Source organism: Dendropsophus ebraccatus, chromosome 3, assembly GCF_027789765.1.
Source record: "Dendropsophus ebraccatus isolate aDenEbr1 chromosome 3, aDenEbr1.pat, whole genome shotgun sequence".
NCBI lineage: Eukaryota > Metazoa > Chordata > Amphibia > Anura > Hylidae > Dendropsophus > Dendropsophus ebraccatus.
The window spans coordinates 87,726,448-87,751,792 of NC_091456.1; the positions used below are offsets into that span (position 1 = coordinate 87,726,448).

At 43.3% G+C, this 25,345-nt stretch overlaps 1 protein-coding gene across 5 annotated transcripts in view; it reads right to left on the bottom strand.

Annotated features, from left to right (window-relative positions):
• Positions 1–25,345, bottom strand: part of PALM2AKAP2 (PALM2 and AKAP2 fusion) — a 249,477-nt gene that overhangs the window by 94,248 nt on the left and 129,884 nt on the right. For 4 of the 5 annotated variants that reach the window (XM_069962178.1, XM_069962177.1, XM_069962180.1 and 1 more), the window contains one exon: positions 11,031–11,092. In XM_069962178.1, the coding sequence (XP_069818279.1) occupies positions 11,031–11,092 (62 nt within the window). Of the gene's footprint in view, positions 1–7,905; positions 8,177–11,030; positions 11,093–25,345 lie in introns of those variants that run through there. The other variant, XM_069962182.1, reaches the window with a different exon arrangement.

Consider the following 25,345-nt stretch of genomic DNA (forward strand, 5'->3'; position numbering starts at 1 on the left):
CATTGTTAATATACCTCAAAACATACCTTAAAGTGAAAACATAACAGTGCCTGCTTGCCTATCCTATGCTTGGAAGTGGATCTCTGTCTATTAAGAAAAAAAACCCACTATGGCAGATTACACTGGTAAGATATCAAAGGGAACAAGCTATTGTGCAGGGACCCTGTAGGGTAGTATGTGGTGCATAAATTAGATAAAAACCTCCCTATGTGCATATACAGAATTGAAGACATGCAGAGGTCCAGTAAGGAACATAGCAGGTTGCAGATACCAAATAACAAATCCATACAACACAAATCTTTAATGTTGACATGTGACCTAATCTGGCCTAATGTTGGGAGTACACACACAGATGTATTGTAGAACGGAAAAGGCCGGGAAGTACACAGTTGCATATACACGCAATTTACATGTAACAGTCACATACCAGAATATTAAGGGGTTATGCCAAGATTAAAAGCTATTCCCCATAAACAGGATAGGGGAAAGCACTGGAAACTAGCTGATACTTAGACCCCCACCAATCAGCTAGTTTCCCCTATCCTGTGTATGGGAGATAACTATCAATCTTGAAGGAAATCCTCTAAGAAGGGTATAATCCTCTAAAAAAAATGGTATAATGTGGATGCTAATCATTTGTCAATTGCAGGTGTCATGTGACAAATGGATAGGACCAGTAAGCTCAGACTTCAGTCATGTGTAAGATGGTGAAAAGAAGATACTATAAGTCGGTCAGACTGTTAGCCGATTGTGGTTGGAGGGGTGGTATAGGACAGAAGTTTAAAAGTTAGGAGTTGTATATGGTTAGAAAAATCTAGCTGCTTACTCCAAAGCCAGTTTTTTTCCCTTTAATTAATGATTAAAAACCTCCAAGAATAACGTGTAGATCAACTGCTTTCATTCTGACTGCCTTTGAACTGTCCCCACAGCTGATATACAGTACTGTAGAAACAGATGTCCGCATAGGCTATGTGAGAATTCCTAAGTGATGTTGCAGATGAGAGCTGGTGTTTTGCTGGGAAGTGGGAGGGTGGAATTTCCTCCAAAATCTGGAACCTTGACAGATAGCCTGCCATGCGCTCTGACAAATACTTTGCAACTACTCCCCGGAATGTGTTAGTTTAGGGACTTATTGTAACAAGTTCTATTTCATGTATGTCCACCACAGGATATGATTTTATCTGTTGGGAATGAATTATATTTTAAACGGGAACAATCTGATTATAGGTCTCAGGAAAAGGATATGCCATAAATTGTTTACATCTGTGCATAAAGCTGGAATGAAGTTACACTTCAAATACCACAAGGAACAAAGGATCATAGGCAGGTTTTTCTCTACAGCTGCTGACCCTAGAATCACATGTTTCAATGTGATAAGTAATAGTGCAGGTTTTGCCACATGTGTCACAAACTCGCAGTAAAACAGTATGGTTTTTTGAAAATTTTAGCAAAACCAGTGGTAAGATCCCCAACATGAACTGTAAATATACCCTAATGGTGGTGGCAGCCTAGTGGTGGCAAAGCTTGCAGCAAAACACCATGGCTTCTACATAGCTATCTCTGAACCTCAGGGAGTGGGAACATACAGACTGGCAGCTCAGACTGACAGGAGATAAGTGTATTAGAATAGAGTGCCCAGAAGTGCCCCTCACCTCTGCTGCCCTGCGCATGGTGGTGTACGCTCCATGCTCCACACTGACAGCACAGCAGCAATGTGAGTTGCTGTTTTTTCAGTCCTGTCTAACACCTTCATCAGTCGCCCCTCTTCTCCTTGTGTCACAAAATGTTTTATGACACCAAGAGCAGATAAGAGAAGGGTCTGAATGAAGCATATAGAATGACAGGAGGAATGTTGGCACACGCAACATATAGCTGTATACTTTGGTCTGCCTCTCTTAATCCTTCTTTCTTATCTGTATGTCACAAAACATTTTATGACACCAAAAGCAGCAAGGGGTGATGTACCCCCTACAGTGCTATTAACACTGGAGGAGGCTCCAGGTCAGCTAGAAGCCTGGCTCACTCCTAGCCAATGTACATACTATCATCAATGGGATTATTTTGGGCCTGGGTGGAGGAACATAATAAAGAAGGTATAGTTAACTGTCCTGGTGCCCACCCAGTGCCGCGTACTGCTCCTGGACCCCAGCTTGCAGTCTTCCTAGCTTCCCTGCAGCTACGTCATGACCCGGCTGATAGTTGCCCCGCTCAGCCAGACAGTGACTGGGGCGGGACACCACTGCAGTCACTGACTGGCTGAGTGGGGTAAATGCCAGCTGTTACCCCCCACCCCCGTCCGGACTTCTCCTTTATTACATGGATGTGATTTTTTCAGTCAGTAAACCTCTACTAGCTGCCAGGATCTCCATCAATTTTAGGAGCCCCGTGATTCTGGTTGTTGTTTTTAATACAGAAACAGTTTGTGGGACTTAGTAAAAGCTATGAACACTTACATTAAAGCTTTATCAGGAAATACTGGCATTATATAGAGAGCGACAGAGATCTTAAAGGAGACGTCTGGCAAAAATCTTTATGAAAGTATTGTATTGTCTCCCAAAAGTTATACAGATCACCAATATACACTTATTATGGGAAATGCACATAAAGAGCTTTTTTTCCTTGCACTTACTACTGTATCAAGGCTTCACTTCCTGGATAACATGGTGATGTCACGACCTGACTCCCAGAGCTGTGTGGGCTGTGGCTGCTGGAGAGGATGATGGCAGAGGGGCACTGAGGGACACAGGGCACTGAAGGGACACTGAGCATCCCTCTGCCATCATCCTCTCCAGCAGCCACAGCCCGCACAGCTCTGGGAGTCGGGTCGTGACATCACCATGTTATCCAAGAAGTGAAGCCTTGATGCAGTAGTAAGTGCAGGGACAAAACAATACTTTTTATTTTTTGATACTAAAAATTTTAGCTGCAATCATCATAGATAAACCATTAATTACCCATATTAAAACAATACATTGGGCGACATTCTCAAGAATAAAAAGAAGAATTTATCAAAATACAAAAAAGACAGTAATTGGTTAATGCAGAGCCCCATTATTGGTAACAAAAGGTGTAGATTGTAAAAGCACTTTTGTCATTTATGCCATTACTTGTCCTTGTGGACTGTTTTATGTCAGCAAGACAAAATGCTCCTGTGCACTAGGTACATGGAGCATTGCTACTCAGTCAGGTTTGGAAAGGGTGTGCCCATTGATTTCCCATGTGAGAGAGGTGCACGCCTTAGGGCCCTTTTACACAGAAAGATTATCTGACAGTGATAAGGCCACGTATTGGGATTTTACCTACTTGCACCGTACCTATGTGACTACACCTATATATACTGCCCTCTGAAGAGACAGGAGATGATCAGAGCGTGATCAGAGGGTGATAGAGAGATGTTCTGGATGAAGAAGAGGAATGCTGGAAGCACGTCAATGAGAACAGCTCCTGGAAAGTTATCATTTATAGTCACAGTACCCAAGGAACGAAGGAGAGACACTTATCTATAAACAATTTTTGAATAATAAAACATTGTGTTACCTTGACTGCGCAGTACAGGATGCTACTGACCATTTATGGACTGGCCTACCAGAGTGTGACATGTATGTGTCTTGTGACTTGGAACCCCGCCTGTATTGGATGTTACATATTTCATATGAATGAGTAGTACCGCCCCATATTCTGTCTATAAAATGTGATTACCATAATAAAACTTGGGCCATTTATCCAGGCTTATAATCATGATACAATGTTTTATCTGTGTCCGTGATTTATAAGTGCCGAGTTGGTAATACTGCAGGTTACAGCTCTAGCTATCAATTAATAACCATCCATCCTGGGTATTTGACTTTTCTCCATAGAGACGGGTCAACATCTAAATTTAGACTTATCAGACAGATTATCTGCCAAAGATTTGAAGCCAAGGCCAGGACTGGATTTGAAAGGAGGAGAAATCTCAGGCTTTCCTGTATGACCTGATCTCTGTTTATAGTCTGCTCCTGGTTTTGGCTTCAAATCTTTGGCAGATAATCTGTCAGATAATCTTTCTGTGTAAATGGGCCCTTAGACACTAATGCCCCAATTCTACGAGTCGTTTGGAGGAGCAAACGAGCGCTATTAGCGCTCGTTTGCTCCTCATTCCCCGCTCGCTGCCTCCGCTATTCAACGCGGCTGCAGCGAGCGGGTGAGTGCGGGAGGGGGCGGCGGGGAGCTGCAGGGGGGCTGCCCGGGGGATCGCTGATCGTCCGGGCAGCCCATAGGATATAGCAGCGTCTGCTGCCGATGCTCCTTTTCAACGGAGCGACGGCAGCAGATCGCTGCTATATCAGTCGCTTGTTTTTCAACATGTTGAAAAACAAGCGACTGCAACGATCAGCCGACATGAACGATGTCGGCTGATCGTTGCACTCTATTCCACGGGACGAATATCGTTCGTAGCGGCCGATATCGTCCGAATACGAACGATATTGCTCCTTTAAACGACCCGTGGAATAGGGGCTTAACTAGTGTTATGTTTTCTGTGCTTAGAAAGAGTGCAACTACCCCAAAGAGGAGGAGATCGTCAATGTCTGCTACAAAGAGAGACTACATGGATAAGCAGGTTGAAGGCCATAGGTCCTAGAGACTTAAATAAACCCAAGGATTATTGATCCCTTCCATGATTGTTGTATATGGTTTTTAATTTTGTAACATTTCTTGTATACTGTCCTAAGTTGGTCTATATAAGCACAACCCCTTCCTGTACAAGGATTTCACAGGCCAATAGAAGTATAGAAAGAGATCAGGGCTTTATTTAGGACTAGTGTCTTACTAAATGTCCCCCCACCCCGGGTGTTTAGACTTTGGAGTCTAAACACAGAAAAAAAGGCAGATTTGCTCCATGGTGTATGCCAGTCATATCCCCCGCTCACAGGCGTAAATTATTCTAAAAATCTACACCTGCTGGAACAGATTTATCTGACAGATTTTTGAAGCCAAAGCCAGGAATGGATTTAAAATTATGAGAAATCTCAGTCTTTCCTTATGATCTGTTCTCTTTTATAGTCTGTTCCTGGCTTCTGCTTCAAAAATCTGTCAGATAACTCTCTCTGTGTATAGGAATGCTATCACAGGGAACCTTCCCTTATTGTCTAATTTAATAATAGTGTGCATCATTATAGGCGATGATTGTGTAAGAAGATTTGTTTTGTGTGAATAACCAAATTCTAGAAGTGATGGACATAAATTGACATTGGAATAGAGCACAGGATAAGATTTCCAGTCCTGAGAGATATGTCTTATTTCCCACCAAAATTCTGTGTTTCATTAACATAAGTTTAGAGAATGATGTTAATTGCCCCCTGGTTCCCACTGTACAAAAATTTGCGTGGGAACATTTTCCAAGGGAAAATAGCAATTTCCTCTTCAGTAAGTCAAGTTTACATTACTGCCATCAAAGATTCAGGCTTCATGCAAAATAAGGCAACTTTGTAATAGAAGGCATGCCCACACACAAGATATTGCTGAAAACATTTTAGTATTTGCTACTATGTGTAATAATGTATCTCAAGATATTTCAGGAATTTTCTAATGAAACATCTGTGCTATTTCCTGTTACAACACAATGGGCTTCAAATATTGCAAATTCTGACACAGGATACCCATTGAACTCTACAAACCGTATAATTCCAGTTCCATTTATGTGTATTAACCTGAGCTATCCCTAAAGACCCCCACTCCCCTATGGGACCCTAGAGTGACAAGAAGTTGGCCCCCTCTGGAATAACCCTGTGCAGCCCCCTATAGAAGAGAGTTCCCTGTGCTGCTGCCCCTATAGTAAATGGTTGCTGTAAAACATCTTTAGAAATAAACTGGAATTATACAGAAGTACAGTAAGAGCGGGATGGATAGAGGGAAGAGACCTTCCCAGTACATCCCCCCCTTCAGTTTGAGCAGAGCCCCACCTGAGGCAAAGACTTATCTATGCCTCAGTATGTGCCAGTATACAGCCATGCTGAAGGCATAGCAGTATAAATTGCACAATACACTGCACTACAGTAGTAATACAGTGTATGATATGAGCGATCAGATCACTGGTCCTTGTTTTTTAATCCACCTAACAAAAAACAGAAAGCAGTATCAATAAACTTTAGTTGGTCATATTATTGTGTAGGCTTGGCATTATCATTGGAATACTAAACTCAATGTCTGCCATGATAATCCTTGGCTTCATGTGGCACCCCACATTAGGAGAAGGTCCATCATACTGCCAAGGAGAACACACAGCAGTTAATCCTTGTGCAAAAGGGAGTACACATCAAGGTGCAAGGAGCTTGACCAGACTTCACATTGTTCAGAAGATCTGATTTTTATTAGACAGATCTTTCACAAATAAAGCTGTGTATGTATCCCTCATTAGCTCTTATTGCTGGGGGAACCTCCTTAGGCAGTGCATGTTCCCTGTAGCAACCATTGCCATGAAGGTATAGAAATACATGCCAGTCATTTAAATAAATGGCCAACCAATGTAATATTTAGATGCAGCATGTCCACCAGAATGGAAGCCACTCTCCTGACACCTAGATAAGGACTCTTTATTTGCCCTAATACGGAGAGGGGTTGTCATTCTGAGACCACCTCTTTAACTTTATATGCTGCTAACGTGTATAATATCCAAAGTCTAGTTGATTGTTGCTCCTTGCATGAGACTACTTTGTCAAAACAGTGAGACATCAACTTACTGCCAAGTGGTGGTCAACCTAAACCCCAAGGGGCTGATGGTTCAGGAATGTGGCTGAACACTCCATTAGTCATCTTGGAAATAAGGCAGCAGTATATGATGGGAAATACAAGTATGAAGACAGTATGATCATTGAATCATGATCTAAACTTCTACAGACCTCAAGATTTGAAGTTTTGAACTTACTTCATGGTAGACCTAGAATGATAACACTTAAAAATACAAAAACATAACAAAGTCCAAGCAAGATACTGTATATTTGAAGACATGCTACCTTTATACTTGTCCAAAGTAAACCAACAGCCTCTAATATTAACGTCTACATGTCTATGCAAAGTCAGAATCATTAGTAAATCCAAAGACAAGCAAATATACGTCCCTAGAAGTGTCATAAGCTAAGAATACTGTAAAGACACAATGCTTTTTTAAGCTCCCGAAGCATTTTGATCTAATAATTTATTTTTTTAACTATCCTTTTACAAGCACTTTACCCAAGCTTAATCATTTCCAGCTCTTGAAGGGTTAACATCTTTTTGTTTCTGTTGTACGCACATCATTACATTACGAAGCCCAATGGGTTGTCAAGTGTGAGACACTAATACAAGAATGGATTACTGGCTCTTTCTCGGCAGAAGCTGCAATAACTATGCAGTTTCTAAAAATATGTCCTTCAATCACCCTCTGTAGACTTGCAATGTGAACGTATATTTCCTTCGGAGACAGGAGAGCATTATAAGCATCCTCCACTCAGCATCCGAGACATGACACTGCTAGACTCTGCAGCCGGCTATCATAGTACAGCCAAACTCAACGCCAGAACAAATAAAATCCACATTACCAAAGATACAAGTATTATTTGTCTCTAAAAATTTCCATAAAATTTCCGTAAGCCATAACTTAGACTTTGGACTTAATAATAAAGTCCCTAAGAGAAACTCTAAATAAGTTTGAAATAGATTTTACACCTTCCGTGCCACTTAAAGGGTTAAATGTTTACCATAAAATCACCTTAAATATCTGTATAAATGTGTATATTATAACAACGGTAACATCTTATTTTAGGCTGGAACCCCCCACTGTCCTCTAGTGTCATTGCATCTGGAACCTACCTGACCTCAGCAGTCTAGTTTTGGTACAAGAAGCTGCAGATACTGCAAGATGATTGCTGCATTCTGCTAAAAGTACTGTACCTTGGTCCTTGACGTTTATGTCCGCTCCAAAGAGATGTCCTGTATCCCTTGGTGTCTCTTAAAACATGATCAGGATTTCCTGTTTCAGTGGGAAAACAACTCAAGAACTGCAGCAGGCAGCCCTCCACTTAATGTTGTTGCAACTCCTCCGGCCCCAGTTATTTAGTTGCTGCCCATCATCAGTGGGTGTGGATGCTGCTCTGGACAGTGTGTGGGCATATGCAGCAGTAGCAGCACGGTGACTGCTATGACATTGAGCTTCCCTTTCTCTTGACTAGCTCCCTGCCGCTCTTACTGACTAATAAATAAATAAATGAATGGGCTGGCTAGAGGTTTCGCACTCATTCCAGTGCAATCAAGCTGTGTGATCCAAACTAGAAGGAGTGGATGTACACAGTGGGACAAGATCCAAGGCTGCTCACATTACAAGAGGCTTGCCAGTAGAAGCATTGCTGCATTGTGCAGCTATTATTTCACAGACAACTATTAAAAAGAGAAGAGCAAAACAAGGGCTGTTAACATTCAGTCTGCTGCTTTGTTGCATGATGTTAACCTCTTAAGGAGGAACGGTCACCACCCGTCTGTTTTAGCAAATACATTGCTAATGGAATAATAATTCTGAAACATCTTCTCATATAGCTCTGTGTGCTCAGTTATTCTTACTACTAGAAATGTATAGCTATATTGTCAAGTGGGTGTTACCAGTTAGGGGCGTGTTCCTAAACACAGCCAGCTTTGATTGGATAGAAAATTTAAGGACACCCAGATTGTTATTTAGAGATAAATCTCTAGTAAGCATATAGATAAACCTCACAACACAGAGATATAAGAAAAAATATTTCAGAATTATTATTTCACGATGAAGAAGCAGAAATTTAGCTGCTTCCTTTATTTTTGAAAGTATATTGTTCTGGGATCTGTTAGTCCAAATTCAATGAAGCTTTGCATGCTTGCGTGTAGTGTGCACTCCTATAGTGGACATTGGTACTGTGTGTGTGGTACAGTACTTCAGATTTAGGGGGGTTGCCTAAATCTGCAATTAGCAGGTTTCATAGATTTGGCTTCTGAAGCTTCCGGTAATCTCAGTAGTCGCGCACACAATTCACCTTTACCCGGGATAAAAAGAAATTGCAAAAACAGCACCCCCTGTCCTCAGGTTGTGTGTTATATTACAATTCAAGTCCATTTCGTTTAGTGGAATTGAGCTGCAAAACCACACCCAAACTGAGGACAAGTAAGGAGCTGTTTCTGGAAGAAAGTGGCTAAGTCTGCACAACCCCTTTAATACAAATGAACAAATCATCATCTAAAACAGTCATGTCAAACTCTGGCCCGCAGTGGCATTTTGATTTTGGCCTGCCAGGCAATTCAGAGTTTTAACTACATCTGGCCCACCATGGCTACTATATAAGAGACTATGGGGAAGGGCTGGCTACTATATAAGAGACTATTGGGGAGGGCTGGCTACTATATGGGACTGCTGGGGAGGGCTGGCTACTAATTAAGATACTATGAGGGAGGGCTGGCTACTATATGAGACTATGGGGGAGGACTGGCTACTATATAAGACTATTGTGGAGGGCTGGCTACTATATAAGACTATGAAGGAGGGCTGGCTACTATATAAGAGACTATTGGGGAGGGCTGGCTACTATATAGGACACTTGGGGGCTGGCTACTATTTGGGCACTATTGGGAGGGCTGGCTAATGTGAGGGGAGATTTGGTGGGGATTGACTATTATATGGGTTGGGGTTTAATCATGTCACAGCAATTTATCATATCATGTCAGTTATAATAGTGCACGGGTGTTAGCACCAGGTATGGCAAGGGCAGTCAGACAGATATAGACAGACAGTGAGCCCTGGCTGTTCCCACCCCCTGTCCCTGCCTACTTGCCTCAGTCAGCCCTAGGCAGCTGTGGACAACCACGAAGGCAGTCACTGCACTGATGTAAGTGGAACACAGAACACAGACGGGCAAACAAACACAATAAGGTGTGGTGAACAGTCCGGGTCAGTAATGGCGGGCAACAAAGGTACAAAAAACAGAGGCAGTCGGATAGTCAAGGGTCAGGCAATATGGTCAAGGCAGGCGGCAAAACTGGAAAGTCAGAATACGAGCAAAAGGTAAGAGTACCACAGGTCACAGCAAGCTAGCCTAGCAAAGAACTCTAATAGCCAGCGTCTGTCTGCTAGGCTTACCTACAATTTATGCAGGATCAGGGATTCAGTCCAGCAGCTGATAGGACCTGCCCCTGATCCTCCACACAGCTCACCTGCCAGCAGCACGTTAACCCTGAAGCTGCCAAGGCACAACAAGCAAGTCGGATGGGGCTGAACAAACCTAAAATAAACCTGAGTTCAGACAGTGTTATAGAACTGCACCAACTCAGTGGCTTCTCGCCGCACAGTCTGAACCTAGGAGCGCCAGGCCACAGTCCTGACAACGGGGCTGGGAGACGCACACCACTGACAGTGCCAGGAACACTGCACATTGCTCTGTTTTTAGGTTTTGAAAGGGGCATTCTGAATATTTTTTTATTCAAAGGGAGGTAGTAATCAAAAATACCTATACTTACCAACACTGCTGCAATGCACAGCACTTCCTGTGTTAGGGTGGCTGAGGCAGGACACCACTGTGGCCACTGATTGGGCAAATGGCAAGAGAAAGTCCCAAATCTAAACACAAGAAGTTCTGGACTGGAGCTGGGGATAGTGGCTGGGGAATGGTGAAGGCAAGTATATATATTTTTTTTGTTTGTTTGTTTACCACCTCCCCGACCATATTTTTTTTTTTTTTTAGAATCCCAGAATACCCTTTTAGCTTCACCATAGCACAGTAAAACATATGTAGATTTGCCCGCCATCTTATGGTGGGTTTTAGTTCCATTATTTTCATTATGGTCCTTTTTGCATACACCCACAAGTAACTCTGTGCTCCCAAGGGTCTGAACAGAGAAGCCACAATAAGATACTTAAGTATGTACATAAAACATACATTCATGTGCAATCTTCACAAACACAAAGCTTCCATTTATAGCACATTTATAACACTTATTTTGAGAAAACTGATAAATAACTTTCATTTACACAATGATGGATACTTATTGTAATCTTGACTTACAGTCATTTTCAGGCTGCCCTCTTCTTTTTCTTCCAATTCCTCAAGGTCCTTCTCTTTTTTTTCTACAGGAATGATAAAAAGAATGTAAACCACCAACTATAAGATCACACATTACAAATAGGAAAGAATAAAATTATGCATTAAATATAAGAAATCTTATATTTTATATACTGTACTAAAAGCAATGTAGCTACTAGATAGCAAGAATATGTCATTTATAGGAGCCTACATCTGGTTAGCGCCAATGTGGTGTAGTCTATACCTGATCACTTTAGATTACTTCAGTGTTAGGAATAAGGAGTTGGCTAAACCTAATAGGCTATTGATGGGACTGAAAGACACTCTAAAGTGCAAGGAGAAGCTGCAGACACTCGCAGTTCACGAGTGCAGTGACACTCTCTTTCTACCACTCTCCAGTCCCAGCAGCTATTCAGAGAGCTTCCGATGCAGGATGCTGTACATTGGGCCGTATTGGAAATGCTTCAGCCCGGCAGGGGCTGTCTCTCCGCTCCTCTGTATATTTAGCAGACCTGCCTGCATGTGACACATCTATTGCTAATAGCGTGGCTTTTAAAGGGGCAGAAGGTACAAAGCATCCATCTATCAGTTTTTTCTTCTGTCCAGCTCTGGTTGGGGCTTATCTCTTGCAGAACAAAGGGGTCGGGCAGTGTTTTTACATAATCTGTCAGTGAACTGTTGGGAGAGCCCCATACACCTTATACTAGTAAGGTGTGTGGGAACCTCAAGGATGACCTTTATTTTTGAAAGCTGACCTCAGATTGGGTGCTATGGGCAACAAAGGACTTTTTTTTAACTATATAACTAAATTATATATCTCCTCAACTGCTCAGCGGAAATATTAAAATCATCTAGACTGTATGTAAAACAAATTTGTAAGTAAAATAAAAATATGTAAAAAGAAGAAACTGTACAGCTCTACAGATCTTTGTAGTGCTTTGGCTACAGAACATTGCAGGAAAGTTATGAGTAGCTTTGCAGTCATGCAGCTTTACTAAGCAGAAACCATTATTTGGGGAAATATGAAGACAATGTTGCTTTTTGGATATGGAGCCACATTTTCTGCTTCAGCTTCCCTAAAGCAATTCTAAGCAAATATTTATATCTAGTGCAAGATGGTTTTGTGTCTCCAACAACTCCACTTTAGTGCCGAAACATTTTATTCATGATTTACAAGTGGACACTAACAAGCTTTTGATTCTCCATCGATTCTAAAGGAGCCACGTCAAAGAGAGGCGGGGGGCTTCTTCCACTGGGGGAGGGCTGGCCCGCCCCCAGTGCTTCAGCCCAGGTCGGTGCCTGGGAACGGAACAGCTCTGTGCGCAGGAACTGGGCGGCGGTTCAAAAAAAGGACTGCGCTGTCGCCATTCTATTGGTATGCTACATTTAAAGCAAATGTCCTGATGTTACATAGAAACATAGAATATTGTCTGCAGAAGAAGACCACTGGGTCCATCTAGTCTGCTCTTTTAGTATTTTCCTTCTTATTATGCTTATCCCAGGCATATTTAAATTCTGTTATTGTAGATTTACCTACCACATCTGCTGAAAGTTTGTTTCAAGTATCTACTAATCTTTCAGTAAAATAATATTTTCTCCCATTGCTTCAGATCTTTCCCCCAACTAATCTCTGTGTCCTCTTAAAGGTTTTTATCATGCCCCCCCCCCCTTCTCTTCTTTCCTCCAGACTATACAGATTAAAATCCCTAAGTATTCCCTGATATGTTTTATGCCTCACACCCTCCACCATTTTTGTAGCCTGTCTTTGGACCCGTTCTATTTTATCAATGTCATTTTTTAGGTGAGGTCTCCAGAACTGGAAACAGTATTCCAGATGTGGTCTCACTAGAGCTCTATACAGATCTATACAGATACACAATCTCCCTCTTCCTACTGGTTATACTTCTAGCTATACATCCCAGCATACCATTATATATACAGCTCAGCATACGATTCGCTTTCCCCACCGCCTGGTTGCACTGGTGACTCATTTTAAGGCTGTCAGAAATCACTACCCCTAAATCCTTCTCTTCTGAAGTCTTTGCCAACACAGTACTGTCCATGTGATACTCAGATAGAGGATTCCTTCTCCCAAAGTGCATTATTTTACATTTGGAAACATTGAACTGCAATTTTCCATTGTTTGGACCACTTATCTAGCAAAGCTTAATTATTCTCCATATTACTGACACCTACAGAAATATCAACCCTATTGCAGACTTTAGTGTAATCAGCAAACAGACAAACCTTCCCTTCCAAAGCTTCTCCTATGTCACTTACAAATATAATAAAAAGAATAGGACCCAGAACAGACCCTTGTGGCACACCACTTGTAACTAATCTCTGCTCGGAATATACACCATTAATGACAACCCTCTGATATCTATCCTTCAGCCAACCACAAATCCACTGAACTAACCAGGGTTAAGTCCAATTTTCTCTAACTTCTCTATCAGCTCTTTATGGGGAACTGTATCAAAGGCTTTGTGCTGAAGTCCAGATAGGCGATATCCACAGCACCACCTTCATCCAACACTTTTGTGACATTTAAAGAAATCAATGAGATTAGTCTGACATGATCGGCCCTCAGTAACGCCATGCTGGTTTGGATCCATCACATTGTTGATTCTTAGGTGATCCATTACCTTTTTTTTTTTTTTTTTTAGAAGTTTCCATCATTTTTACTACTACAGATGTTAAGCTCACTGGCCTGTAGTTACTGGTCTCTTCTCTACTCCCCTCCTTGTGGATGGGTATAACATTGGCCTTTCTCCAATCATTAGGGACATCTACTGTTAGCAGGGATTGGTTATACAGATCTGTTACATTCGCTTTAATTCAACCCAAACAGTTTACATCAATGATTTACCTGGTATTTTACTGTGAGATGAACTGTTCTGTGCAACAAAAACGAAATTATCTTTTATGTTTCCAAGTTTTTAGTCTGGGTCCCCACCAAATCCTTTAATGAGCAGGAATAAGCTCAGCTGACTATAGAATCCTAAGTAAGTAGAGGGGCAGTGAGAGAAGCACTTCTAGTGATCATGGAAGCCAGACCCCAACCAATTCAAACTTTTGACAATTAAAACTTTTATCTCTATGATGTGCCAAATTATTTGGAAATGACAGTAACACTTATGCATGTGCACTTCGCTCCCCCTTGTGGTGGCTAAATGCAAACAGATTTATCTCCTTTATTCATTAAAAACCGCAGGGTTCCCCTATAAAGACATATGCAAGAAACAAACACAGAATTTGGTTCACATTATTTAGCTTTCCTTGTCATCATTATTATTATTTTGCTAAAATGGACAGACACTATAGCTTAAACCAAACAATAATTCAGCAAGTTTCAGGGGACAAAATCTCACTTAATAAAATCCTTACTTTTCATAGCAATAAAATAACATCAATCATTGCATAGTTGCCATGACCACAGACTAGGCTTAATTTTGCAGTAGGCAAACTGGGCTAGTAGTATGTGGAAGGAAGCCAGAATCGTACAGGAAAACAAGATTCCAACTCTAACTCTGTAGACATTTGTGGTATCAGAAAGCACAAAATTATATGTTTTGCCCACTGCTAAGCTTCAATAAACTATTGATTAGTAAATAACATGAGTTAGAGAAGGCCATTAAATCAGTGGTTGATAAGCATCTCTGTATGTAAAGTAGACCCCCCCCCCTCTTTCAAATGGCTCTTGTAGGGGTCAAACATTGTTCCCAAGAAGACACACTAACCCCTCAGAACTAAGGCTATATTCACACATCCCTTACGTGTATACAAGGCCGCGACCCATTCCGCACAAAAAAGGACATGTTGTAATGCGGACCGTTTTTTGCGGCACGGATCGCTGCGCTAATAAAGTGAGAATGTAGTCTCTGTGAAGCACGGAGCACAACAGATGCACACTCGTAGTGCGAGACGTGGCCGTGGGGCTGCGGTCACGGGCTGTACTACGGATGTGTAAATCCAGCCATAGGCCATGTTCACATGGCGCAAGAGAACGGCTGTTCCATGACCCACCTGGGTCACAGAGTGGCCGTTCTCTGAAAAGATCAATCCGGCCGTTACTGCAGATGATCTTTTGGCCCGCAGAGTTCTGATGCAGGCGCATCAGCGCTCGCCCGCATCAGAACTCACCACAGCACACTTTGAAGCAATAGGCCGGAGCCGCTCGCTTCACAGTGTGCACTGACAGAGCTTTCTGCGGCCGCTATTCAATGTCATGTCAGTTGTTTGCGGCGCCGCTAGGGGGGGGTCCTGGCCGGAACGTATACTTTGTGCATACGCTCCAGCTAGGACCCCATAGACAGCAATGCAACATATTTTTTTGTATTAACTACGGCCGTTGTTGCAATCGGCTACAACGGCCACAGAAATACAAAAAAATATGTTGTGTGAACATAGCCTCACTCTGCATTCACACTCCTGATAGCTATGTTCCCCCACAGTATTTTTGCTCAGTATTTTGGTCAGTATTCTGCAACCAAAACCAGGGGTGGATTGAAAACACAGAATGGCAAATAATGGATGGTATTTTAAACCAACGGCAGTTGTTTAAAAATAAAAGCAATTATTTGCCATTAAATGGCAGCCGTCCACTCAATTTTAACAGTGTTTCTGGGTTTTTAATCCACTCCTGGTTTTGGTTGCAGAATACTGACCAAAATACTGAGCAAATATATTGTGCTGGAACATAGGGAATGACTTATAGGGAATGGATTTATAATCTCAGTGAGTAGGTATTTAAATCAGTACAGTACAGATGTGGCCATAAAGCTACATACCAATCTGTTGAACAACAGCTGTATAAGATGGTGTTCACATAAATGTGGTTAAAAGGCAAAAACAGAAGAAATGGTGCAAATGCCCAACACATTTTTAAAACAAAGCAGACAAAAATAATTTTGATTTATACCATGCTCGACAGGGTGCACAATAAAAATACACATCTGTGGATCTTGGGCTTCATATATGGTGGCACATAGAGCTAGGTACAAAAGTACATGATGGCAGATAAGTGTGTTTCCAACTCAAACACCCAGTAGTAACTGCTCGCCCAATGACTGATAAAACACCCACAATCCAAACCGAGAGATTTAATACAAAAAAGGATTTGCATTAGCTGGGTTCAGTACAATGACAAAACAGTAGATCTACCTTTAAAATCTACATAAAAAGTCGCCTGTCCAGCTCTGTGCCATGCACTCACAAGGTCTTTTCGACTATCAGCAGCATGAAAAGGCAAGTCAGCATTTGAGGACAGATGCTTTCCATGTGCTCCGGTTTCCATCCTTTGTGACATTGTGCTGAGGCTTTCATTTTCATTTGAACTGCTCTTTAATTCAGACTCTGGAACTGGAGAGCAGCACAAACAAAAAGGTAGACAGGGCAGGACATCCACAACACCACAATTTGTATCACTGCTCTGTAAACTAGCAGTCATGGCAGGAAATGGAGTACATAAGCTGTATGTAATGAGTGGGAATTAATACAATCTTATGCAAACATTAGGAGACCCCTTGGAAAATGAGATTGTCAGAAATCCTACACCCCATAGTTTTCTTGTAGCCACCTTAGAGTTTTAGTACTCTTACAGTTCTCACATTCTTCCTTTATTAGGCTATGTGTCAGGGCCCCTGGGGAACAAAGAGACACAGGAAAAGTGGGCCCTATGGCTAAGACCTCCACATTGTCCCTACCTACTTGCAGTGCAGGTCCTAAATGACCGGCCGCAACTGGGCGGCGTTCCCTATGCTGCAGTAAGTGCAAAACACACACAAGACACAGTACAGGCGAACAAAGTACAATGACAGTAGACAAGGCAAAGTCACACAGAAGGACAGGACCAAGAAGACAGCGAGAAACCGGGGTCCAAACCAATGGAGGACGAAAGCCAGAGATGCAACAAGGTAAACGGAGAACCAAAAGCCGGACATAGTAGCCACCCCCCCAAGTGTTGTGGCGCATGATTGACATCACTTGTGTACTCATAAAGCCTCAAGACAGAAACAGAAGCTGGACAGGAGCAGCAGGTGAGCATGTTTGTTTTTTTTGTTTTTTTTCCTGTTTTTTAAGTCAGGAAATACTAATGGTTTCCTTTCAGGAAGCTTCCTGAAAGCCTCCTTACCATAAAAACTGCCACAGAGGTGTGAATGGGGCCTGAATCTGCAACATGTAATTCATGCGACTTTTGCTGCATATTTGGGACAGACCTGCATGAAAAAAAATTACCCTAAAAGGGTGTAGGTAGCTAGAGCGCTTCTAGATCTCCTTGACATTGACTTATAAAAGGAAGATTATAAAAAATATACAGTACTAAATAAATGATGCCTTTACAGGTGGGGTCCCTCAAACATATGATCATATCTAGCCAGGAGGGTGGAGCGTACAAAGAAAGACACAAAATTGAAGAAGGGAAATATTTGGAACAAGTGTAATGACTCTGCTAAAGGAGAATCTGAATAATCATAACATCCAGGGTTTAAAAGGGAGCCTGTCTGGTGCCTTGTGCTGCCTGAACCAGAGGTACTAAGAAACAAGCAAAGGCTCCCTTATAACACTGAGCTATGATCTATTCTGAAACACTATGGTAGTTCAGAGAACTGTGTGTAGGTAGAAACCTGTGAGCCAAGACCACCTGGACAGGTAGAAGGCAGCACTGAGCTGCCGCCTTGATGTTACACCATATTCCTGCCTCATCTTTATATAAAATAACTCTGAAATGCGGTTGTGTTTCTGAGTAAATCACAGCTCACTGTCATGAGGGAACCTTTGCTTGTTTCATGCTACTGAGGTACCTGACAGAAATTCTTTCATTGTGCCCAAATATACATCTTTGTAGGCAGGCCTAGCACATTACATATTCTGTCTCCCTTCCTTTACCATCCCTTCAGTCACTAAGCAATCACTACGGGGGACATTTATTAAGTCCGGCGTATCTTTTTATGGAACGGATGGTGAATCGCGCGGACTCTGAGTCCGCGCCCTCCGTTCCGCCCCCTTCACACCCCCTCCCCGCCCCCCGGCGGAAAGTGCTGATTTGCAAATATTTTATACGCAAATTGGCTATTTGTTAATAAAATATTGCGCAAATTGCCAATTTCCGCCGAAAACCCCCGGACCGCACGATGATACATGTCCCCCTAAGAGTGTTGTTGTAGAATACCACTCACTGATGTCCTCAGAAACCTTCTGTTTTTCCAGGACCAGTCAGCAGCAATAACACTGAGGGGAATGACTAGCTATGAGTAACATACCCACATGAACAGCTCATGAGTCTGCTGTGGTCTTCTTCTGATCAGCATTTTCGTTAACAGAACTTTTTCTTCACCTGATTGACATATGGCTAACAAAGCAAATGTGTGACTTCTCAGTGTTCCCTCTTTCCTTCTTACTCAAATACATGGTGGGGGAAGGCACCTACCTAATAGTCTAGAAACAAAAGGGGACTTGAATGAAAAGGCGTAAATGCCTTTTTTATGCACAAATGGGGCAAATTGGCGTGAAAATATTCGCAAAAGTTATTTTTGAGAATATTTTTTTCGGTTCTGCCCCATCTTCGCCAGTTGGGCGGAGAGGGGGCGTTACGGCGATGCGGCAGCACGCAGAGGGGGCGTGGCCTCTGCATGCGCTGCATTTATCATTTTTTCCATGAAAAAATTATACTGAAACCTACGCCAGCTGGCGTAGCTTTCAAAGTTTTCACATGGACTGGCTCTGTGTGATCGGGATTTATGTAGACGCAATGCTCCTTTACATAAATCCCCTGAGCTGCAGAGCTGTGGGGAAATTTGTAAGCCCGGTGTAAAAAACGCCGGACTTCATAAATGTCCCCTAAGAGTGTAATGTGTGGGGAAACAAGGGCTCTGAATGTTTCCCTGTATTTACAGACTCCATCCACTTTATATGTACATACACAGATAGAGGATGCTCCTCATTGTATATTCTTATGAGCAGGGTCTACATTATTATTGTGTAATGTCTGACTTTGTCTGTATATACACCCTCTGAATTGTAGTCCTGCAGAATATGTAGGTGCTATATAAAGATTATTACTATTATTTGATTAGGAAAAGCTGTAGAAGGCAGAGGGACTGCAAGCCACATTTGAATCAGGCTTACCTCTCTGTCTGTATGGTATGGGCTGTGGATGGGGAGTTCTGTACCTGTAGCCCAATGTAAACCATGTACTGAGTGCTTTCATTGTTGAGGGGGCTCTAGGGCAACCTATTAAGGGGTCAACTTTACAAGTGTATTACAGCAAGACTACTGCATGTTTACATAGCTCCACTACATTAGGGGCAGTGCATGTTTTTTGTTTATTCCATTGGAAGTGGTCCTTCAGCACCATTTGATGGGTGTCAGCAGCCACCTCCTCATTCATAAAACAACCCCTATTACAACAGCCAGGGTCACATGGAATAGTTCAATGCTAGCAAAAGTTTACCTCAGAATTTTACCGGCACCTGTGGAAAACATAAGAAACATTGTGATGTTTCTGTGGGGATGCACAAATCATTCGGCATTTGGTTAGCGGTGGCTGCTAAAGTTGGATAAAGCCCTAAGGCTATGTGGAAATCATGGATATAGTCATTGGCTGTATTCATGTTTTCCAGACAAACTTATAGCTTTATCCAACTTCAGCAGCCCCCGCTAATCAAATGACAAACGATCGGGTTCGAATCGACTCGAGCATGCTCCAGTTTCGCTCATCTCTAGTCAAAAGAAGAAAAAGCTATACTCACCTTCCTCACTCTCCCACTACTGCTTACAGAACGCCGTCCCACTTCCTATCAGGATCAGCAAATGGAATGAGTAGCTGCAGTGTTGTCCCACATGACAAGCCTGACCCTGAAGTGCTCTGCGGTGTAACTGGAGCTTTTTTAGTAATGGCAGCCGCGGGGGAGTACCTGCCTAAGCACCATTATAAAACAAAATTCCCTCCATAATACCTCTATAGGACTGGCATGTAATATACCAGTCTTTAATAAGTTGCCCTCATATAATTTGGCCTAAATTTAGTTCTCAATACTACAACACAGCAGTTCTGATTCTGTGTTCCACAATTACATTGGCAACCATTGTACTGTCACAAGCTCTATTAAAAATATTATAGCCCTACATTCAGGTAATTTTCCCTAAGGTATATGTATAGTTTTCAAATGCACAGCACACTACTTTTTTAAATCCCATTAAATACATTTTTAGTCCATTCATGTCAATGGGGTCCAGTATGGGCATGTATATGCCAACATTCCATTTTGACTACAGATGAGCAAATTTTTAGGGCTGTCCCATCACAGTCAGTGACTGTATGGCTCCAGAGATGAGAATTACAGCCCCCTCAGCCCACTCAGTTAGTAACTGACTTTTTGGGCTGGAGGCGGCACAGAGGAGGACACAGAGACACAGAAGACACCAAAGACCAAAGCAGAAGAGGACACCGGTGGAGCGCAGACAGGTGAGCATATAATTTAAAACAAAAATTCCAAAATTTGCTGAGATCCAGCTTCACTCATCTCTACTTTTGACACTTTGTCATTGTATATTTTGAACATGTTACAGAATTACAAACCTAACCTATTATTTTTTGTATATTAATATTTATGACTTAATTTCTTGTATATCACTTTTTTAAGAGCCAAACAAGTATTAACATTTAGCTGGTTTGCACAAACATGTGCGGAATACGGAAAACCTTGTCTTTTTTCATGTAATATGTAAAGCGATATTATATGTGGTGTGCTTTTATATGTATTTTTACAGTTGATACTTTATATATTAATGGTGCGTTCACACAAACAGGATCTGCAGCTGATTTTCTGCAGCAGATTTCATTTAAATAACTGAACACAGCATCAAATCTGCTGCAGATCTGCTGCAGATCCTGTACGTGTGAACGCACCCTAAGAGTACAAATCCACACACCGTATACGCAGCAGATACGCAGCAAATCTGCAGCAGATTTAATGGTTCAGATTTGATGCCGTGTTCAGTTATTTAGATCTAATCTGCTGCGTATTTGTTGCGTATTTGCTGCGTATCGCAGTAGTAAATACGCTGCGTATACGGTGTGTGTGTTTATACCCTCAGTGTAATAGTATTTGTGTGCAGGCCCAGAGCTGATCCAAGTTAATGATATGCAATTATCGATTAGCATGGAGTCAAGCCACCTGCTTAGCTTGTGGAAAAGGCCAAATGGTCTCTCCAAGTGGCAATAAGCATTTTGCTGCTAAAGAGGTCGCACTTCCAAGGCAGGCCTGGTGATTCCGTGGCAGCAGGGGGTGGATTATTTTTCAGAAAAGAAATAGGAATATGGACTCTATTATAACTTGATCCAAATAAAACATTTAGCCATAGAACCAATTTCATAGCTTTAGGTATGACAGGGACATCACATGGTCTGTCTACTGGTCCTCGTCATCACATAAGGGGGATCTCATGTTTTGAATGTCTAGGGCATGTTTGATATGCTAGGAATCAGAACAGTGAGATATGAATTAAGAAGAAGGGCTGGGCCCCGTACCTTTACCGGGGCACCGAGGAATATATATTTTTCATATTTTCAGGTCTGTCCCGTTGATGGCTGAGGCTCTGCCCAAAGGGGCTGAGACAAGGATGTCAGGTGGATCCAATCAAATTGGTTTGTCCAAAAATTTCTATGCCCAATGTTATATGACCATGTGGCTTACTTTACCGTGCGAGTGTGTCTGCTTGAGAGTGGAACACTTTGGGGTTCCCTGTCTCCCCAATAAATTAACTGACAGGGTGGTGGTAGGAAATTGTAGTGTATGTACAATGTGTTGAGGTGTCTGGCAGCATCCGGTGGGTCAAGTGTAAGACAACGATGGTGGGTCCCAACACAGAAAAGTGTTATGTGTATGCTTCATGTTTGTGTTTGGCAGCGGCCGGTGGGTCCAGACCAGCAGGTCCAGCAAACAGGGAGTGTTCCTGGTAAAGTGGGTGTCTGGCATCTGGGTAAGCGGAGGACGTCATGTGGCAATTTAGGTTTGAGTTATGGCCTGGGAGCAAGACCTAAAAAGCGTATGTGAGGTGAATCGAGATGTAGTAATACTGCAACCCAAGTGAACGCCTGAACGTCCTACCCCTTTTGTCTTCTCCCCCTTGGTTTGGTCATTGGTCTTCCCCCCCTTGCCACATAACGGCCGGGATTGGTGTGTTCATGACAGACACTTTGCCGATGTATGCCCAATTTAACGAGATTTACAAAAATTTACTGAGGTGTGAGATGGTCTTGATTTTCTGCTGCCACTATTCACTGACATGTCAGTTTTCTACGGTGCCGCTAGGGATCCCGGCCAGAGCGTATACTATGTATACATTCCGTCCGGGATTCCCTGAGAAGGCAACACTACGTGAATCCCACAGAACTTTACTTGTGTGAACATAGCCTAAAAGTGTAAGAAAACCTACTTAACCTTGCTGAAACATGGATATAGCAGTATTACATTGCATCCCATTGAATTCATAGGCCCTCCAAAATTACTTATGATGTTCCTAAATTTTCCAAAACAATGCTTAATGCCAGCACACTGGATTTATTATAAAACAAGCAATCTTGGAGTGTTTGTTGGCAAGACACTCCCTTTTAACGTTCACTTTTTTAATTACCAACCATAAAATATATGTCGATATTCCACATGGAAAGAAAGGTCACGATTAACATCTGGTCCTATTGAAATGCCTATTCAATTGTTTTTAGAGTAGATACTGCAAATGGTTCGTGAAGAAAATGACATTTAAATGATATTTTAGGATTACAAACTGCCAAACTATTTATTAGTTGAGTGCCTCAGAAAAATGGCATTTCCAGGGGTTCATTATGAAGGAATTATCTACAATTACACTGGCACATATGTCCATTATCATACTTTTTGTTTGCATGTTCCTTTTATGTGCATGATTATTGGTGGGTGCTGGAACCAATTAAACACATTTACATTATGTCCTATGGGAAGACACTGCCCGGTTCTCAGACTGCTCCCCTGAACCGATTAGGTTTGAGAACAGAGGTACCACTGTGTGTATAAACCTACTCAGCTCCTCCTGCTCTATAACATGCTGCTGGCAGACTAGACTGCACTTTCAATGTGGTAGGTTCACTTTAAGATAACTCTCTTTTAATTTTACTATATGTTACACCACTTCCGTAACTGCCTGTGGTACACACTGCTCCTCAAGACCTCTGCATGCCAGACAGCTCCTATTTTCAATATTATATTATACTGCACTAAAATGATAGGTATACTACCTAATATCTCCAAAATACAGCAGTTGTATTAAGAGCATTGTATTTCTGTTTTGTACTTTAAAAATTCAATATAAAATAATTTTTAGGTTGGCGTATTGACAAGTTGACTAATCCTCGGTTAAACCTTAAACTTTAAAGAGGTGTTCAAGAAGTACATACAGGCACTGGCGGAACTACCGCCGTAGCAGCCGTAGCGGCTGCTACGGGGCCCCGCCGCATCAGGGGGCCCGTGACGCGGGCCCCTGGAGCTTACATATCCTGCAGCACCCGGCGGCTGAGCATGCCTCCCGGGTGCTGTAGCCGGGGTCCGGTCCCGTGCTCCTCCCGACCCGGAGACTCCTTTCCCCAACCATAGGGAAAAGGAGTCACTGGGCCAGGAGGAGCACGGGACCGACCGACAGCGCTCCTGTCACCCCCTGTCTGATGCGCGGCTGCCGTCTGATGCCGCGTCCTAGCCCCGGCAGCGCGCGTATCATAGAGTTCTGTGTGGGCTTGTGCTGCGGCCGCGACTTCCGTCACAGAGACGTGTGCCGGAAGTCGCGGCCACAGGCCCACACAGAACTCTATGATATGCGCGCTTCCAGGGGCTAGGACGCGGCATCAGACGGCAGCCGCGCATCAGACGGGGTGACAGGAAAAAGGCTCGACGGGGGAGCGTGTTGTTAGGTGAGTTTTTTTTCTTTTTTTTAAACTTGCTTTCCTCGGACGGGGGGGGGGAGAAGAGAAGGGGGCATCTATAAGGAAGGGGGGGGGAGAGAAGGGGGCATCAATAAGGAAGGGGGGAGAGAAGGGGGCATCTATAAGGAAGGGGGGAGAAGAGAAGGGGGCATCTATAAGGAAGGTAGGGGAAAGAAAAGGGGGCATCTATAAGGAAGGGGGGAGGAGAGAAGGGGGCATCTATTAGGAAGGGGGGGAGGAGAGAAGGGGGCATCTATAAGGAAGGGGGGGAGGAGAGAAGGGGGCATCTATAAGGAAGGGGGGGGAAGGGGGCATCTATAAGGAAGGGGGGGGAAAGGGGGCATCTATAAGGAAGGGGGGGGGAAAGGGGGCATCTATAAGGAAGGGGGGGAAGAGAAGGGGGCATCTATAAGGAAGGGGGGGGAGAGAAGGGGGCATCTATAAGGAAGGGGGGAGAAGAGAAGGGGGCATCTATAAGGAAGGGGGGGAGAGAAGGGGGCATCTATAAGGAAGGGGGGGAGGAGAGAAGGGGGCATCTATAAAGAAGGGGGGGAGAAGAGGAGGAGGCATCTATAATGAAAGGGGGAGAAGAGAAGGGGGCATCTATAAGGAAGAGAAGGGGGCATCTATAAGGAAGGGGGGGGGAGAGAAGGGGGCATCTATAAGGAAGGGGGGGAGAAGAGAAGGGGGCATCTATAAGGAAGGGGGGGGAAGAGGAGGGGGCATCTATAAGGAAGGGGGGAGAAGAGAAGGGGGCATCTATAAGGAAGGGGGGGAGAGAAGGGGGCATCTATAAGGAAGGGGGGAGAAGAGAAGGGGGCATCTATAAGGAAGGGGGGGGGGAAGAGAGGGGGGCATCTATAAGATAGGGGGGGGGAGAAGGGGGCATCTATAAGGAAGGGGGGGAGAGAAGGGGGCATCTATAAGGAAGGGGGGGAGAAGAGAAGGGGGCATCTAGAAGAGAAGGGGGCATCTATAAGGAAGGGGGGAGGGGGACATCTATAAGGAAGGGGGGGAGAGGGGGACATCTATAAGGAAGGGGGGGGGGGAGGGGGGCATCTATAAGGGGGGAGAGAGAGGGCCATCTATAAGGGGGGACACCATAGGGGGAGAGCAGGCCATCTATAAGGGGAGAACATAGGGGGAGAGGGGGACAACATAGGGGGAGAGGGGGATATAAACGTACAACATTGGGGGAGAGGGGAACATCTATAAGGGGACAATAAAGGGGGAAAGGGGGCCATCTATAAGGGGACAATATAGGGGAAGAGGGGGCCATCTATAGGGGGGGCAACATAGGGGACCATCTATAAGGGGACAACATGGGGGGGCATCTATAAGG